This window comes from Stenella coeruleoalba (genome assembly GCF_951394435.1).
Source record: "Stenella coeruleoalba genome assembly, chromosome: 15".
Classification (NCBI taxonomy): Eukaryota; Metazoa; Chordata; class Mammalia; order Artiodactyla; family Delphinidae; genus Stenella; species Stenella coeruleoalba.
Window position 1 is genome coordinate 50,881,542 of NC_137161.1, and position 18,633 is coordinate 50,900,174.

Sequence of the window (18,633 nt, forward strand, 5' to 3'; positions counted from 1 at the left end):
ATATATATAGCCAATCAGAGTCCGATCTGCAACATAGAGTGATTCTGAAGCCACCAATCCCGCCCCGCAACATCTGAGCCGCCGGAAGTCGTAGTTTCTGAAGAGCCTCGAGTAAGGCGGCCGCCTGGGGCCCCGAGAGCCAGGGAACTGCAAATCCCGGCGGGCACAGCGCCTGAGCGCTTCCGGCTCGAACGTCCTGTCCCTTTCCCGGCCAGCGATAGAGGGGGCACGATGAAGCGGGAGGGTGGCGCTGCGATTCCCGAGCGGCCACGGGCGGGTGAGTGTCCTAGCGGCGTGCCGGGCCTGGGGCTCGCGCCTTGGGCCCGCGCGGTGGGGCGGAGGGCCGGCGTGTTGGTGTCTGGGGAATGGGTCGGGCCTGGGGGGCGGGGCTGAGACGCTCCGGGGTCTCCCCGGTCAGTCCGTCTGTCTGTCAGCTGGTCCGTCACTCATTCCCTTTCTCCATTCTCTCCTTTATTCATTCCTTCTTCCTGCGTTTACTGATCGCCGCCGGGTGCCCAGCACTGTGGTAGGCGCGGGGAGACTGCGGAGAGCATGATCCCAGTTCTCCTAGGCTCTTCTCGTTCAGGGTTTGTCACAACCTCGCCACTCTTGATACTTCGTGCCCATCATTCCCTGCTGTGCCTTGTAGGGTGCTGAGCAGTATCCCTGGTGTCCACCCACTGGATACCAGTAACCTCCCCCACCCCCGAGGTGACAACCAAAGATGTCTCCAGACATTTCCAAGCATACCCGCTTTGAGAACGGGTGATCTAGAGAGAGGTGCGGGATTGACAATGCACAGACACAGTCATGAGGATTTGTGATAGGTGCCATGAAAAAAAGAAGCAAGGTGTTAAGAAAGAGAGTACCAGGGGCTCCTGAATGGCTTGGGGAGGGGGCACCTACAGTGAGCATCCCGTCCTGGAAAGTTGCTGGAAGAGCTTTTTGGGCAGAGGTAGCAAGATGTGCAAAGGCCCAGGGTGAGGAAGCTCAGCGGACACCCGCGGGTACTGGCAACGTCATGAGAGGTGAATTGGTGAAGACACACCAGAGTGCAGGATGGGGATTGTATTGTGCTTACAAGGGAGGCTGTTGGAGGACTCAAGCACAGGAGAGAGGGCATCAGGTCTAAGTCTAATAAAGAGCCTCTGGTTGTGAGTGGAGGATGGACTGCTAGCTTCAGTGGGGAAGTAGGAGAGAGTGAGGAGGCTGGCTTGTGTGCAGAGGAGAGTGGGTTGGGGCCCTCCTCTCCTAGTTCTCACTGGGTCTGGCTGCCCGGGCCTGGTTGTCTTGAGCCAGGTCAGGGTGGTCAGCTGCGGATGAGTCTGGGGTCCTGCTGGATGGCACCCTGCTCTAGTGGGGAGGGGTTCCACCCTACTTTGCTGTGTCCCTTGCTTAGAGCTCTATGCTGCCCAGCCTGTCAGCACACCCTTCTCCCATCCCTCAGACCCCTCCCCCCCAACAGGCCCCCTCTCCTGGGACCTGCCCACCCCCTGGCCTTTGCCAACTATGTGGCCTCTCTCTTCCTCATTCCTTTTCTTGGGCCTCTCCCTTCCCACACCCCTTCCCCTCTCCGTCATAAATTCCCACTTTTCACTGCTCTGCGGATTCAAGTTTCTCCATGGAAACCTCAGGCCCTGTGTCTCAAGGTGCCTGCATCCTATAGCAGTACTATCTCCAGGAAGCCAGAACCTCCCTCGGGGGAAGAGCAGGGAAAAGGGCAGTCTGGCTGAAAGAGACAGGCTGGGAAGGAGCGTAAGGCCTGGCCTGCAGTGGATGTGAACCTTAGCCAGTTGGCTGGACAAAGGAATGAACAGTTTGGGAAATGGAAGAAGATGCAGTTGAAGGGCCTGAGCCACTTGGGAGGCTTCGGCAGCCCCGACACGGTGATTTGGCCGCTAGCTGGCATGGCTTGGGGAGGGGCTGGCTTACATGCAAGGTGGAGCTCCTCAGCTTGCCTGCGGCAACAGAGGAAGCAGAAGGAACAGGGCTTTGGTCAGCCTTGGTCATGACCCCTCGCTGGCTGTCTGTGCCTGGGGTGGCCTCTCAGCTTCCATTTTCAGTTTTCAAGGAGGAGCTGATGTCAGTGGAGCCTTCACTGTTAACTCACATGGCATCTCGCACAGTTCCTTCCAGACTTGGGTACATCCACTCCATTTAATAGGTGAGAAATCCGAGGACCTGGCAGGCAAGTAACTTGCCCAGAGTCGCACACCTGTTAAGTGGCAGAAGCAGAATTTGAACTCAGGTCTGAGTCTGGCACTTGTGGGTGGGCACCTAGGACTTCAGACCTCTGGCTCAGACCCATGAAGATGGACCCACCAACCCCTCTCAACAGATGCCTTCAGTGTTCGCTGTGCACTGGCTGTGGGGCAGAAGAGGTATGGATGCTCCCCAGAGGAGCGTGGAGTCAGGTGGGGCAGGCGAAGCAGGAGGTGGGCATTGGGGTGGTGCTGACGTCACTGTGCATACCTGGCCCTTGGCCGCCCTAAGCAGGAGGAGGCGGCCTGTCTGGAAGCCTTTTGGAGGGGTGAACAATCCCAAGAGCACCTAGGGAGGGCACCCGGCGGGGAAGGAGCAGCCCAGCAGACACCAGGACTGGAGGAATGTGCCAGAAGGCTGGATGGTGAGGGCTAGACAGAGGAGTGGGCTGGGCCAGACCTCTGCCCTCCACGCTCCCGGTCACCTCCAGACCCAGATCTGGCCCAGGGACTGCGTGCCCTTCCTGACTTCTACAGGGGAGCAAGAAGGAGGAAGCCCAGGAGACAGAAGCCACGCAGGGAGTGATGAGAAAACGGCCAAGGGAGCCTGGAGGTGCAGACTGGGCCCAGGCACTGCTGGCCACTTGGCTCTTGGGTGAAGGCCCAGGGCCTGTTTCCATGAGTTTAGACCCACTAATTTAGGGACATGCTTCCCAGTTCCGCCCCTGCAGTCGAAGCTAGGCTGGGCACTGAAGTGGAGGGAAGGTGTGGACAGGAAAAAGTGGCCCTGCAGCCGGACACTGAGATAGGGGGATGAATGCCACCTCTTCCCAGAACATTCTCTCCCTGCTCTGGATCTGGCCAACTCCTTCCTCCAGGAAGCCCTCTGCATGTCCCCCAGGCTGGGCCAGGTTCCCACCTCATACATGGCCATGAGATGTGGGAGATAAAGGATGGGGAGATGAGGCTGGCCCCAAGGGCACTGGGGAAGGGAAGGCATTCCCATTGCCAAGTGGGGGTTAAGGCCAGGCCACAGAGCAGGAGAGACTCCCTCCCTCTAGCACAGGGGCCCGGGGAGGCTGGAGAGGCTGGACCTGGACAGGAAAGGCCAGGAGCCTGGGTGGAGGGTGCAAGGGGGCAGAGCCCTTGGGAGGGGAGGTCACAGCAGGTGTCTAGGCAGGCAGCTTTGAAACCTCTGGGGAGTCCAGGCTGTGAATACCGAGGGAAGGATGGCAAGGTGAGGGCAAAGGTCTGGGCTGAGTGCTGGGAGGGAAGGGAGGCCGGGCAGACGTCAGATCAGGGCCTGCTGAGGGGGTTCCCAACATCACACCCTTCCTGTTTGGGATGGAAAAGGCATATGAAGGGGACTCCAGGAAACAGCCAGGGGAAGTGTGTGTGGCTTTGCTATGGCAACCGGGCCTGTGTCTATAGGATTTGGCAACCTGGCCTGGGCTTGGGCCTGGGGACCTGGGGGACCAGGGAAGGGCTTACTGGGGGGCTGTGCAGTCTGCAGGTGATGCCAGGGGCTGCACCTGGAGCTCCGGCCACAGTCCAGCCAGCTGGCCACCCACGGCTCCGTGGCAGGAAGGGCCGAGGATTCCCGAGCCACCCACGCTCCTCCCTGGGGCAGTCGGTGCCAAACGTGTGGCCTGACGACATTTATAGGGCAGTCCACCCCCTCGCTGGCTCAGCATGTGCTGTTCAGGGAACCCCACCACATCTGCTGCCTAGGGCTATCAGAGGAGCTGCCTTGAGGTGGGGCTCGGCCTCGTCTGGCCACCCCACTGCCCCCAGCTCTGGCATGGCCAGCCTAGGCCACCGCTCCACTGGCTGCCAGCCACGGGACCATGCCTAACCCACACCCACTCTGGGTACTTACTAAGGGAAAGGGGGGTCATGTCCCACAGTCCTGAGGGTGAGGCCCCAGAAGATCCCTTTGGGCTCCCTCCAGGGGACAGGCTGAGGAGGGGCCCCGATGGAGCTGGCCTGCCCTCCTGCGCAGGCTGCTCAGAGAAGGGGGCTGGTGAGGGGCTTTCCTGAAGAGGGGCTGTGGTGGAGAAGTGCAGGGGCTGGGGCATTCTGGGCAGATCGCTGGTTCCTCATTGGGTGGTGAGTGCACCGCAGACCCCAGGAGCCCCTTAGACATGGATGTGGGTGGACAAAGACCCCTGGGTCTTGACCCCTGGCTCAGGCGAGGCAGGGGACGGGCTGCTCCTGCACGGACTCTAAGCATCCGTTGGTCCCACTCTCCCATCAGCCTTATCCAAGGTGGACAGCCCCATTTCCATCAGGACCTGGGGGCTTTTCTCTTTCTGGGATAGAATCCCTGAGTCCCTCCCCTGGGCTCTGCTGAGGCACCTGGGAACAGGTGTGGGGACTTGGCAGGGAGTGGGGAAGGACTGAGGGGAAGCCCTTTCTCGCCCTCCCCAGCCCCAGGTCTCCCTAGTTGGCCCATCCCACACGGCTTTTCCCAGTTTGAGAGAGGCCAGGCTCTGGGTTGGCTGAGGATTCTTGCTCTAGTTGACAACTTCCTGCCTGCCTAAGAGCCTCAGGCTGACTGTGGGGTGGGGAAGAGGCCTCCTTCTCTGGGGGGCCAGGGCACACCCCCAGGACGGCTGGCCCAGCCTCCCTGTAGCCCCAACCAGGGGAGTGCTGCGTGTGCTGTTGTGTTTCTGGGGTTTTGGCCTCCAGAGCCAAAGGATACTGGGGAAGACTATTATTGCGAAATGCAGCCCCCAGGGACCGGCCTGAGTGCAGGCTGAGGGCATCTTGCTCAATTCTGAGATGCTCTGGATGCAATCTCTGGTTCTGGTTCCGGGTGGGCGGGGCGAGCAGGGTCTTCCCCCCACCCCCCTGTCCAGGGCTGGGGCTGCACACTGAACCCTGTGAACCGGGAAATGGTTCCCTCCCTCCTTCCCTCACTCAGCTTGGTTCACTGGCCGGTCTTGTACATCCCCTACCGGGCCTGACCGCTATTGGCTGTCTGCGGACTTTCCGGCCTGATTTGCATGTTGCCCTGCGGGCCCTGCGTGCCTTTCTGTTTACTTCACTTCAGAGTGCAGGACAGCCAGACGCCAGCTCTCCCAGGCTGCAGCAACAGGCACTTGGGCACCCGGCACCGAAGGGGGCCAGGCAGCGGGCTGGCTGAGGTCCTGGGGGAGCGCCTGCTGTGGTCCTGGCCACCCGGACCGTGGGTGCCGCTTGCTGGAGCCAGCAGCTGGCTTCTTGGCCCTGGGAGCTTGCACTGGAAGGAGCAGATGGATTGTAAAATCCAGGTCAGTGTCAGCCAGTGGCCTCCCTGTGACACCCCCCACTTCCGCCCCCGTGGTGCTAAGGCTGGAGCCAACCCTGGGTTTCCCCAAAGGATGGAGCTTTTCATGCTGATGTGAGGAATCTTGGAGCTCCTACTCTCCACTGTCTGGGCCTCACTGCAGCTAGAGTGTCCTTACCCCAAGCAGGGTGGCCTCCAAGACTTCCTGCTTAGCATGCAGACTCGCAGCGGGGCTGGAGGTGGGCTTCGGGACAAGCCCCTTTCACCCCTCTGCCTGAGGGCCTGGCGCTGCCCACTCTCAGGAGCCCCCGTCTCTCCCCTGAGAGGACAAGCCACCAGAGAGCCTGGGCTGGGGCAGGCAGCCAAGCCCCTCGAGTCGCACCAGGGAGAGTGGTGGGCAGGACAGGGGGGCTTTGGCCAAGCTCTCAGGACCCCCTATATAGCCAGACCCACAGGGGCTCAGAGCCCTGCGGCGGAGGTGCCTCATGGCAGTGCCAATTGCAGGGGCCAAGAGCCACCCTGTCAATGCCTGAGTCTCAAAGTTTGGGGGGGTGGCGTGCAGGTGGCATTTGAAGGGGTGGGCAGCTTGGGAGCACAGTGCAGAGGGCCGGGTATGCTTGAGAGCCCACCCCCTCCCTGCAGACCTGCAGGCCGGGTTGGGGGACCATTGGGTGGGCCCCAGGTCACACTGCTTGGCCGTGGGGGGGTGGGGGGTGGACATCGCTACATGGTCCAGGTCAGGAGGACCTGGTGTGGAAGGTGCCAGAACCAGCTGGACTGTACAGTTGCTCTCTGCTGGACTCACAGTAGGGGGCAGAGAGCATCTCCCGCCTTCTCCCACAGTGTGGGGGGCTTAGCAGCCCTTCCCCCCTGGAGCCTCACAGTCCTGCAGGACTCCAGACCACAGAGTGGGCCCCTGCCTGCCACGCGGCCCCAGGAGCAAGATGAGCCTGACCTCCTAGAGCAGTTCCTGATGCTGGTCTGATGGCTGGGCCGGGCACCAGGCAATGAGCCCACAGTCCCGGGGATGCTGCTGGGGGTCTCCTGAGGTGGAGAGCTCAAGTGGGCCTGTTGACAGCAGTCCTGAGCGTCTGGCCTTCCTCCCCGTGGGGAGCTTGGCTTCAAGCCGGCGGTCTCGTGGCTCTCAACACAGCCGACTGCTGCAGGGGGAGGCTGTGCTCCTGGCTACAGACTGTTGAGGGTCCTGACATGGGGAAGACCGCTCCCAGGGGGTGCCTGCTGATAGGGCCACCACAGGGTGGGCACTGTCTCGGGAATGGAGCAGCTCTCCCTGGGGTCCCGTCCTAGTGTGAGCTGCTGACTGGGTCTCCTTTTCTTTCTAATCTCTTCCTACTCTGTGGGTACACCTGGGCCTGGCCAGCTCTCTCAGGGCCCATCTAGCCCCTCTCTTCTTGGATGGGAGTCACCAGAGACCTGGGATGATTCCCACTGTGCCTTCTCCCTGCCACCCCAGCCCTTGAGACTGGGTCACACTGGGGCACCCTTTGTTCCTGGAGTGGGTGACCTGTACAAGGTCAAGAGTCGGAGTTCTTCGCTCCTCCCCCACCCGAAGGCGCTTTCTGCATGTGATGAGGCTGGTGAGGGGCTGGGCTCCAAGTACGTCACCCACAGGTTCTCTGCGGGCACAGCCAGCATCCCCGACATCCTGCAGACCAGGTGGCTTCGGCCTGACCACACCTGCCCTGGCAGGAAACAGGCCTGTGGCTTTGTCCTGCTGTGTATACCCAGCCTTGGCCCCAGGGACATTCAGACCTCGGACCCAGAGGAGCAGACAGAGCAGGGGTGAGGGGCTCTCCAGCTCTGGGGTGGAGCTGGTGGGCTTTTCCAAAGGGTTAAGCCTTAAAGCAAGGTAGAACTGAGTGTCAGCTGCCTACTTGAACCCAGGGTCTCCTCCTTTTCTCTGGCCTGTGCACACCTGGGACGGGAGGGAGGGGAAGGGACTTTGCCCGCATGGACCTGCCCTTGTTGGGATTGGTGGTGGAGAGAGACTGAAGCGTGCCTTGTGGTGGACTGGCCAGAGGGGGCCTGCCTGTGTGGAGCGGCCCCACCAACCGACAGGGGCTTGGCCACCATCTCCAAAGCCCTTCATTTGTGCTCCACCCATAGGGGATGCTGCCCGAGGACCTTAGATGCCTCTCTAGAGCATGAGCTCGGGCAAGAGCGCCCGCTACAACCGCTTCTCCGGGGGGCCTAGCAACCTTCCTACCCCAGACGCCGCCACCGGGGTAAGGGGGACACCCTCGGGGAATGGTCTGCCTCTGTGCACACCCCACATACCCAGGGCCCCAGAAGAGCTACCAGAGCAGTCCTCTCCCTACCTGGAGGTCCCTCGGGTGGGCCATGCCGTGTGTGTGGTTGGCATGTCTGAGTATATGCACGCATGTGGACTCGTTAGTGAGAAAGCATGTCAGCTCATGTCCACGTGTGTGTCCACATCCTCGCTGGGGTCAAGGCCAAGTCTCCTCTGTTCTCTCTCCAGACCAGAATGGAAACGACCTTCGGGCCCGCCTTTTCGGCTGTCACCACCATCACAAAAGGTGAGCCTGTGAGCCCAGGCCAACCTGGGCTGGGCAGGAGTCCCCCATCCTGCTCCCTCCTGTTCCACTGCCACATCCTCCTCCCACAACCCCACATCCTCCTGCACCTGCCTCCCGGGGCCTCGCCTGCCACCTCTCTGGGGTGGGCCGTCCGACTTCTCCGGCACCACTTTGCACACCTGTCCTTTATCAAGCGACCCCTGACTCGTCCCACACAGGCTTCTAGCAGGCCCTGAAAGGTCAGGACTGGGGACCAGGCTGGGCATGGGGAGGTGATAAGAAGTACTCACGGGGTCCTTTCCCGAGTCTGGTCCCATGGTTGAGCCCTCAGCACTGTGTGTTCTGGGAGGTGGTGAGGAACTAGACCACGAGGGCACAGCCTCCTTCCCGAAGACATGAGGGCATGGGGCCCCTCCTGTCAGGACCGGTGCTTCTGGGGAGCAGTGTGTGTTCTTTTGCCTTTTCAGGACTGCCCTTCGTAGGAGAACACCAGCTGCTAATTAGTTTTTTAATTGCTTTTCCACGGTATCTTCTGGATACACTTTTCAGTGGGGTCACCAGGCCGCCATGGACATCGCTCACACAGGCTCCTTTTTACCACTGGGTGACCCCCTCAGGGGCTGTGAAAGAGCCCTCCTTTATTCTTAGATGTTCTTTTCTGAGGAAAAAACAAATATACATACCCCTTAATCGCATCACCCGAGTAATTGTTCTTTAATTTCTTATCCAGCTTTAGAAACCATGTAGCACCCTGTCGTGGCAGTCGAAAGCTCCTGGGCAGAGAGTAACGGGGGCCTGTCTCGCCCGTGGCCAACCCAGCGACTCCCTCAGTATCAGGGATGGTCAGAGCCAGTGACCAGGCACGAACAGTTGCCTCGCCCAGCCCCTCTCATTACAGACAGAGAAACTGAGGCCCAGTCACAGGGCAGCCATTTGAAGCCTGGATCATGAACCAGGCCTTTGGGGCTGGTTGTTGTGACATCTGGCCCTGGCTGGGGCCTGAGACCAGTGTTGGCCACTGTAGGCCTCTGGCTGCTGCCTTCAGGGCCTGTGAGGCTGGCTCCTATTCCCACGTGGACCCCTGACCAGTGCCTTCTCTGGGCAGCTGGGGTGACGTGCAGGAGGAGGAGGACCATGCCTTCAGCAGCCTTCCCTGTAGGAGGCCAAGAGGGCCTGTGGCCGGTTCCTGATTCTGGCCGCACCAGGGGAAGAGGTGGGCGGAGAGGGGACCTAGACCACCAGGCTGCCATCCTGGCCCCACCACGTACCAGCTGAGGGGCCTCGGACCTCTCTGCCTGTGGGTGGCAGGGCTGGGGCTGGGAGCTTCTGGACTCAGCTCTGGGACTGTCCAGGGCAGGCTGAGCCCTGCAGGTGAGCTGCAGGCACTGGTTAGACCTGGGGAGGCAACCACAACCCCCAGCCCAGCCTCCGCCCCTGCCTGGCCCATCTGCGAAGGAGCCCACTGCCTGCCACGGTGGTCAGGCCTCCCCGCACGGCCCCGCTCGCGGCATCTCAGCCCTGTTTTCTTCGCAGCTGATGGGACCAGCACATACAAACAGCACCGCAGGACGCCCTCTTCCTCCAGCTCCCTCGCCTACTCCCCACGGGACGAGGAGGACAGCATGGTAGGTCTGCACCTCGCTCCCCCCTCCCCACCCCTCCAGAGCCTGCCTCCCACCATGCCCTCCCTCCAGGCGCCCAGGGCCCAGGAGTAGCTGAAGGTGGAGCCTCAGCCGCGAGCTCAGGTCTGAGGGTGAAGCGAGCTGGTGTCAGAGGCCCAGCATGTGCGACACCCTGAGGCCTGAGCACCCATGGCTGGGTTTCCAGAGAGAGGCGCTGGTGAAGGTGGCTGAGCCAGAGGGTGTGGCGCCTGCAGGCTGAGAGGAGGCAAGTTTGGCTCTATCTTGTGGGAGTGGGAGCCACAGAAGGTTCATTCGGGAGGGTAACTAGATCAGATCCCCTTTTAAAAAATATTTATTTATTTATTTTGGCTGCATTGGGTCTTCGTTGCTGCACATGGGCTTTAGTTGCAGCAAGGGGGGTCTACTCTTCTTTGCAGTGCGCAGGCTTCTCATTGCGGTGGCTTCTCTTGTTGCGGAGCACGGGCTCTAGGGCGTACAGGCTTCAGTAGTTGTGGCTCACAGGCTCTAGAGTACAGGCTCAGTAGTTGTGGCGCACAGGCTTAGTTGCTCCACGGCATGTGGGATCTTCCTGGACCAGGGCTCGAACCCATGTCCCCTGCATTGGCAGGCGGATTCTCAACCACTGCACCACCAGGGAAAAAACCCCATTTTTAAAGCTTCATCTGTTGTTGAGCAGAGGATGAATGGGTAGGTTGCCGGGTAGAGGCAGAGGCCCCGAGTTTGGGGTTCCTGACGAGGGAGACGGGGTTCAGCAGGTGGGGAAAGATGGATAGGCCCAGGCTGGGGTCAGTGAGGAAGGGCTTTGGGTCAGAGTTGGAGCTGGCTGTCAGTACCCAGGCCGTGTGGCCAGGGTCACAGTGGCCATTCCCTGTTTGTCGGTCCTCGCCCGGCTCTGGGACTGCTGCGGGAAGCGAAGGCTGGCCTGGCTGGTGGGGGTGGGATGCGAGCAACCTCCCACTGCCACTCACCTCTCCTGTGCCTGCTTTCTGCTTTCCCTCAGAGCCCCCGACAGACCCCGGTCAGTGCTCCAGCCCTTCTAGCCTCCCAGCACCGAAGGCTTCTCCTCATGCTGGGCAGCCAGGCCTTTGTTTCCTATTTAATAGAGAGAAAAAAAGTATTTTTAATTATTCAAACAAACACGTTTGTGTGCCCAGCACTGCACTAGGCCCTCCCTAAACACGAGCTCCCCCTTCCCTTGGGCTCTGCCTGCCTCGGTCTCCGGGACCTGTGACCTGCCCATGGAGTGAGGCTGGGAACAGAAGGCTCGCCTGCCCAGCTGGGCCTTGAAGGAAGTGAATTCCCCGTGCCTGTGGTTTCTGGAATCCTTAGGTTTTGGTGGCTCTAAGGAGGTAGGCGTGTGCTGTGAGGGCCCTGAGCCGTGGCCACCTGGGCACCATCTCTGTTGGATGTTCGGCCCCCACAGGCTGCCCCCTCTGCTTGCCCTGGGGAGCCAGGCCTTCCCCCAGGCTCTGTACCTTAGGGCCAGCTACCCTGCCCCCAGCCCAGGCCTGGCAGCCACAGCCTCTTCACTCAGGAGGAGTGGGAGCCCAGCAAGGGGCAGGCGGGCAGGGGGGCAGGGGAGAACAGAGCCAGGCCAGGCCCCGTATGCTTAGTCCAGCTCCTGTCTGGACCTACTCTCACCCTCTGGTTTCCATCGCTGCCCTGGGGATAACTTGACTCACTTCTTCTGATTTCCCCTCTTGTTCCTCATGTGGCATTTCCATGCAAAAATGCCACTTGAGATGCTGTGACGGGAGGTGGGTGCTGCCCTGGTGAGGGAGGTCCCTGTCTGCGGGCATGCTGGGGACACTGATCTCTGCTGCACCCGCTCGGGGAAGCCGGCCCCTGGAACTGCCCGGCCAGCCTCCCTCTGCCCGCTGTGGGTCCCACACCCCGGGCTGGCGGGGAGGGGATCATTCCAACAGTCCCCACACCCACAGAGGCTCAGACAGAGGCAGCCAGGTCCCAGAGTGGCTGGGACCTAGAGGGGGCAGGTGGGCTGGGCGTGGAGGCAGGAGGTTTATGGCTCATGAATGAAGCTTCGGGGCAGGAGGGGAAGAGCGTGGGGAGCGATTGCTCTTGGAGTATCTCTTCTGGAGGGTTCCAGGCCCAGAGGGGAGGAAGGGACAGTACCCCTTGCCCTGGCACTCCCCCAGATCCGTGTTTCTGGTGGCTCAGACAGAGACGAGCACCCGTGGCCCCCCCTCCTGCTCTCAGAAGCTTGGTTGGGGTTTGGTGGGGGTGTCCCCACCTCCCCTCAGGGAGCCTCACTGGCCTGGGCTAGTGTCCCCGGCCAGGACGGCCAGGCGGGTGGCTGAGCCCAGCGGGCACCTGGAGCCCTGCAGCTTCCCGCGGCCAGCCTTCCACCCCCTTCCCTCCAGCAGTCTGGGGGCCGTGGCCACCCCTGCCCCGGGATTGGCTGGTGGAGGTGTCCCCTCTGCGGCCTACATTCCCTCACGGGAAGCAGGAAGCAGGCCGAGCGTGTCCTCGTAGAATTGAATAGCAGGAAGTCTCTCCATTTACACAAAGAAAGTTGGCAGATGTAAGCAGGCGTCCCAACCACAGGGCCGGGACTGCCAGGCAGGCGGGGCCTGGGCGTCACACCGGCTCCCCGCGCACAGCCGGGCTGTGGGCTAAGTGGGCGCCCACTGGGACGGGGGTCCGAGCCCGGCCCTCCTGCCAGCTGACGGCCTCCTGTCTGCCCGCAGCCCCCCATCAGCACCCCACGCCGCTCTGACTCGGCCATCTCCGTCCGCTCCCTGCACTCAGAGTCCAGCATGTCCCTGCGCTCCACATTCTCGCTGCCCGAGGAGGAGGAGGAGCCGGTAGGTGTGGCCGGGCAGGCTCGGTGCAGACTCCAAGGGACCCTCCCCGTCCTGGGGCGGTGGGGGCACCTTCCCCTCAGGCCCTGATCGGGGCCCCTGATCCGCACGGGTCCACGTCAGGGACTCGGGGGGCTGGGCTGGGTCCCCCAAGCACCTTCTTCTCACTCCCCACCCTAGGGGCTGCCCAGGCATCAGCTTTGGGAATGAAAGGCGGGTTCCACGTGGGGCCCTTTCTAGTCTCTGTCCCAGGGAGAGGGTAGGTGTCATGGGGTGAGGGCATGGCTGGAGGGGTCCTTCCTGCTCAGGTCTGCTGGAGCTCAGGCCCAGCTGTAGGCTTCAGCGGACTCCTCCTCTCAGGACACATCCTGGCAGAGGTGCTTCCACCCCAAGAGGGCAGCCCAGGCCCGCAGAGGAAGGGGCTGGGGCCCTGGGTGCCCGCACTCATGTCAGCAGTCCCAGGCCCCACCCTCACCCAGCCCTGCCTGTTCTAGGAGCCGCTGGTGTTTGCCGAGCAGCCCTCGGTGAAGCTCTGCTGCCAGCTCTGCTGCAGTGTGTTCAAGGACCCTGTGATCACCACGTGTGGGGTGAGGCTGCCCCTCCCCGACCTGTGCACCACCGTGAGGCCCCTTTCATGGGGAGCCTTGGCCTCGCTCACAGGCCTGGTCTGGCCGCCCAGCAGGTGCCCTTTGCAGTGGGCACGGGGTGGGGGCAGCTCTGCGGCCACACCCCAATCCGCCCATTGTCTCCACAGCACACCTTCTGTCGAAGATGCGCCTTGAAGTCAGGTAGGGCCCTCTCAGCCTAGGCTCGGCCAACTTTATTCCCCAGCGGTGGGAGGTCCCTCCGGGGACGTCCGGCCTGGGTCCAGCACTGATGGAGACCCTGGCTGCACAGCCGCTTCTCCCTAGTCCTCCTGCGGCAGTGGTTCCTGGGTGACTGCTCAGGCCAGGCTCGGGCCAGGCTCAAGACCTTGACGAGCACGGCAGCTCAGAGCCCGAGCACGGCAGCTCAGAGCCCGCCCCACGGCGGGTGTGGGTGGGCCTTCTGGGCACAGTGCCCACCCTCTCGGATGCTGCCCCTGCTGTCAAGGCTGCCGGCCTCACCGTCTCAGGCCTTAGCAGCTGGCCCAGGACTGGCCCTCTCTGTGCTCTGTCCTCAGCTCTCTTGGCCCTGCCCCAGACTCTCGGGTCAACTGAGAGGCCTCTGCCACCACCTGCTCACCCAGTGGTCATTCTTGGTGGCCCAGCCGTGCACCCTTTCCTGTTACGGGCGCCCCAGCGGGGAAGGTAGATGGGTGGATTAGGCCCCTGACAGAGGCTCAGCCCACCCAGCTGGGGGAGCATGTTCCAGGCCTGCCGCCCACCAGGGAATGGTCTCCCCCAGAGCAGCCTGGCCACAGTGCCCAGGGCAGGGCTGCCAGGGGAGATGGTGGCTGGGTGGGCTGTGGGGTCAGCATGCCCTCCCCCCCAGAGAAGTGTCCCGTGGACAATGCCAAGCTGACGGTGGTGGTGAACAACATCGCAGTGGCTGAGCAGATTGGCGAGCTCTTCATCCACTGCAGGCACGGTTGTCGGGCAGTGGGGGGCGGGAAGCCCACTGTCTTTGAGGTGGACCCCCGAGGGTGTCCCTTCACCATCAAGCTCAGCGCCCGGAAGTAAGTGCCCCCCTCCATCCCCAGTCCCCACCCCCCAGGGGTACTGAGAACCAGTGCCCCTGGGGACTCAGCCCCCCCCCACGTCCCACCTCCTCCAGGGACCACGAGGGCAGCTGTGACTACAGGCCTGTGCGGTGCCCCAACAACCCCAGCTGCCCGCCCCTTCTCAAGATGAACTTGGAGGCACATCTCAAGGAGTGCGAGCACATCAAGTGTCCCCACTCCAAGTACGGGTGAGTGGGCGGGGGTGGGCGCACGGGGCTGCCCCGGGGTGGGGGTGGGCGGACCTGAGGGGGCGAGTGGGCCTGCGCTGGCATTCACGGTCCCTCCTTCAGCAAACCTTGGTTGAGATCCACTTGTCTGCCAGGCTCTGGGGAGACGACCTTAGCGGGAACCACACCATCGTCTATGTAATTACAAACTGAGGTACAGGTGCTGAGGAGACCTGCGCACCATGGGAACACGGGGGACGGAGCGGTCAGGGAGCTGCGGGTGGTTGGGGAAGGCACGAGCTGAGAATGAATGCATGCGTGGGCACGAGCCAGGCAAAGACCTGGGTGAGGGCTTCCGGCAGCAGAGGGGAGGTGGGGGTGGGAGAAGAGGCAGCAGCTGGCTCTTTAGGGCAGAAGCTGGTGAGGTGGTGGAGGAGCCCTTGAAGAGCTCTGAGCAGGAGTGAAGTGACTGGATTGCTGGGTAGAAGCAGGGTGGGTAGGTGGGTTGGTGGGCATGCAGGTATGCAGAGGATGGTGGCCCATTGGGGCTGCAGTGGGCACACAAGTGGGATTTGAGAGAGATTCTTGGGGTTGGGGAGGCAAAGGGAAGGGCCCAACTGGGCGGGCAGTTGAACAGGTGGGCAGGGCAGCTGTCCTGTCTCTCCAGGTGCACGTTCATTGGAAACCAGGACACGTATGAGACGCACTTGGAGACCTGCCGCTTCGAGGGCCTGAAGGAGTTCCTTCAGCAGACGGATGACCGCTTCCACGAGATGCACGTGGCACTGGCCCAGAAGGACCAGGAGATCGCCTTCCTGCGCTCCATGTTGGGCAAGCTCTCAGAGAAGATCGACCAGCTGGAGAAGAGCCTGGAACTCAAGTTCGGTGAGAGCCTGGCCCAGAGGTGGCAGGGGTGCAGCCCCTCCTCCTGGTCCCTGACACCCTTCTTCTGGTCCCTGCTACACAGATGTCCTGGATGAAAACCAGAGCAAGCTCAGCGAGGACCTCATGGAGTTCCGGAGGGACGCGTCCATGTTGAATGTGAGCGGGCAGGGGCCTGATGCAGGGAGGTGGGGTGGGGTGGGGGACACAGGACCATCTCTCAGCTTGGGTCCCAGCAGGAGGCTTGTTCCCACTTATGATTAGGTGTCTGTGCTGGGAGGGCTGTTGCTGCATCTGCCCTGCCCTGGCAGAGCTCAGGCCTGGGGCCATGGAGGGCTGTGGAGCCCCGCCCACCCCACCCTCTGCTCTACTCTTGGCCTCGCAGGACGAGCTGTCCCACATCAATGCACGGCTGAACATGGGCATCCTAGGATGTGAGTATGGGCCCACTGCCGCTCCCGCCGCCATCCCCGAAGCCCCCTCCAGTTCCCCCATCACCAGTTCCCCCATCTCTCTGCAGCCTACGACCCACAGCAGATCTTCAAGTGCAAAGGAACTTTTGTGGGTCACCAGGGCCCTGTCTGGTGTCTCTGCGTCTACTCAATGGGGGACCTGCTCTTCAGCGGCTCCTCTGACAAGACCATCAAGGTGGGTAGGGTCCTGCCTAGGGGCTTGGCAGCCTGGCGGGGCAGGGGTGGGCATTGCACACCAGCCTCTGCCGGCTCCAGGCCTGCTCATGGATGGGGCTTTCTCCCCTCCCCCCATGCTCACGTCATTCCTGCCATGGTGCCCCCTGCCACTGGGCTGACCCTGCTGGGACCTGCCCTGATCCTGGTCTCTGCAGGTGTGGGACACGTGTACCACCTACAAGTGCCAGAAGACGCTGGAGGGCCATGATGGCATTGTGCTGGCACTCTGCATCCAGGGGTGAGTGCAGGCACACGTGTGTCCACAGACCACGGGGCCCATGTGGAGCCAGGGATGGGAGGTCCTGTGGGCTGTAAGCTTGAGTCCGTGGCTGCACGTGTCCTAGAGTGGCTCTTGTCTGCTCCTCCTGGGAGACGCCCTCGACCCTGAGCAGGGCTGAATCATGGGTGGCAGCATGTGGGCCTTCCACCTCTGAAGCCGTACATTCACAGAGCAGAGCCTTGGCCCTGGAGAGCCTCAGGCAGCCAGAGGACAGAGGTGGGACCAGAGAATGGAGGCAGGGCCTCAGCTACTGCTGGCCGACAGCCAGAGCCCGGGGCGCAGCACCACAGAGAAGCCTGCCTGGCCACCCCCTCACCCCTAGGGTGCCCCTTCTAGACCTTCCCTCCTGTCTTGTGTCATGAGGCTTCTTGTGGGCGTGAGTGTGTGAGTGTGTGTGTATGAGAGAGAGATGCTGGCTCACAGGAAGCAACAGCTTGACTGCCAACAACACTAACAGGGGTAATTACCTCCCAGCTCAGCTGTCAGATGCTTGCCAGGCAGGCACGGGGCTGGGCCTCCACTTCCAAGGTCCCCTCGCTAAGGCAGGAAAACCAAGGCTGGGCTCAGCAGTGATCCTGGCAATGGCCCAGGCTGCTGGTTCCCAGTGGCCAGTGCTCCCCCAGCCTGGCCAGGGCATTGTCAGCGAGGGTACTGGCTTCTCGCACCCTGACACCTTGGCTTTGCTTCCCCAGGTGCAAGCTCTACAGCGGCTCAGCCGACTGCACCATCATCGTGAGTGGGGCCGGCGGGCGGGCCGGGACCCCCAGGCTCACTGTGCCATTGGGGCCTGGGCTCGGCCAGGGCCTAAGGCTTCCCGTCCTCCCTCCCGCCAGGTTTGGGACATCCAGAACCTGCAGAAGGTGAACACGATCCGGGCCCACGACAACCCGGTGTGCACGCTGGTCTCCTCACACAACATGCTCTTCAGCGGCTCCCTGAAGGCCATCAAGGTCAGGCAAGGTGGTGTACGTGTGTGCGGGGCGGCAGGGTGCCGGTGCCTGCCCCCCAGGCCTGCGCTCACAGCCACTCCCACAGGTGTGGGACATTGTGGGCACCGAGCTGAAGCTGAAGAAGGAGCTCACCGGCCTCAACCACTGGGTGCGGGCCCTGGTGGCTGCCCAGAGCTACCTGTACAGCGGCTCCTACCAGACAATCAAGGTGCGCCCTCCCTGTGCCGGCTCCATCTGCCCTGCCCCCACGCTGCCAGCGTGGGGAGACCCTCACATGCACCCTGGGTGGTGGGCTGCTGAGAGGCCCAGGGGATGAGGCGCCTGGCCTGGGACCAAGTGGCCCGCACTTGCCCATAGATCTGGGACATCCGGACCCTCGACTGCATCCACGTCCTGCAGACATCTGGCGGCAGCGTCTACTCTATTGCCGTGACGAATCACCACATTGTCTGTGGCACCTACGAGAACCTCATCCATGTAAGAGTGGATGCCAAAGGGCAGGGTCTGACTCTGGGCCCCTGTCCTCCCCGTCTGTGTCTCTGACCTGCCTGTGCCACCCCCTCAGGTGTGGGACATTGAGTCTAAGGAGCAAGTGCGGACCCTGACAGGACACGTTGGCACTGTGTATGCCCTGGCGGTCATCTCGACGCCAGACCAGACCAAAGTCTTCAGCGCATCCTACGACCGGTCTCTCAGGGTGCGAGCTGGCCTACCGACAGTGGGAGGCTCAGGGCGGGTGCCAGGCCTGGGCGGTCCTCATGTCCCATGTGCCCCCAGGTCTGGAGTATGGACAACATGATCTGCACGCAGACTCTGCTGCGTCACCAGGGCAGTGTGACTGCGCTGGCAGTGTCCCGGGGCCGGCTCTTCTCGGGAGCCGTGGACAGCACCGTGAAGGTCAGTGCCTTGGCTCAGGCCATCCAAAGGGGCTGCATGGGGGGAGCGGGGGTGGGGGAGTTGGGATCTAGCAGCCCTGGGCAGGGGGCAGTGAAGGCAGGTATGGACGGCAGCTGGCTCTGGGACTGGATGGCCAAAGGGGCACCTGAAACAGAGCCTTTCCCCTGCAGGTGTGGACTTGCTAACAGAATCCAGGCCAGGTCTTGGCTTCCTCTGGGCCTGACCTAGGCCTGTCCAAGTCTGGCGAGCCACATGACTGGTCTTGGGGTCTCTGCCTACCCCATGGGAACAGGCAGGCAGACTCAGCCAGGCAGACAATGCCCTCCCTGCCCTGCGCCCAGTGAGCCTCTCTCTGCTTGGCCTTGTCATCGTCACTGCCAGGACAGTGCCCAGACCGTCTGGGTGCCAGGTACGACGCTCACCAGGCCCACCCTCCATCCCCACTCCAGATGGACTGTGGGCCTTTTTACTCACCTTTTCTACTGTTTTTAGACTGTGTATAAATTTGATTACTTCCTGATTGAAATAAAAGCTGCACAGACTGTGGCTTTGAATGGGGATGGTCCTCAGG

General features: G+C 62.1%; 1 protein-coding gene across 5 annotated transcripts; it reads left to right on the top strand.

Moving 5' to 3' along the window:
* Nucleotides 1-204: 204 nt before the first annotated feature.
* Nucleotides 205-18,615, top strand: TRAF7 (TNF receptor associated factor 7). 5 transcript variants are annotated; one of them, XM_079944870.1, is made up of 21 exons: nt 205-277; nt 7,600-7,718; nt 7,973-8,030; nt 9,564-9,655; nt 12,382-12,498; nt 12,990-13,082; nt 13,250-13,283; nt 13,969-14,152; nt 14,251-14,385; nt 15,032-15,249; nt 15,332-15,405; nt 15,632-15,680; nt 15,767-15,894; nt 16,091-16,173; nt 16,908-16,947; nt 17,049-17,165; nt 17,251-17,373; nt 17,523-17,642; nt 17,731-17,862; nt 17,943-18,062; nt 18,233-18,615. In XM_079944870.1, exons 2-21 carry the CDS (start codon nt 7,638-7,640, stop codon nt 18,245-18,247), a joined length of 2,013 nt encoding a protein of 670 aa, XP_079800996.1. In that variant the 5' UTR covers nt 205-277; nt 7,600-7,637; the 3' UTR covers nt 18,248-18,615. The 5 variants fall into 5 exon arrangements, with proteins under 5 accessions (XP_079800996.1, XP_079800998.1, XP_079800997.1 ...); XM_079944872.1 differs by having other exon boundaries at nt 14,251-14,379; XM_079944871.1 differs by lacking the exon at nt 205-277 and adding an exon at nt 5,266-5,476.
* Nucleotides 18,616-18,633: the final 18 nt, after the last annotated feature.

Coding starts and splice junctions, on each gene's coding strand:
- TRAF7 (XM_079944870.1), top strand. CDS start 7,638: ATGAGCTCGGGCAAGAGCGCCCGCTACAACCGCTTCTCCGGGGGGCCT. Junction 15,406..15,631: donor GGGACGCGTCCATGTTGAAT/GTGAGCGGGCAG, acceptor TTGGCCTCGCAG/GACGAGCTGTCCCACATCAA. Junction 17,374..17,522: donor GCTCCTACCAGACAATCAAG/GTGCGCCCTCCC, acceptor ACTTGCCCATAG/ATCTGGGACATCCGGACCCT.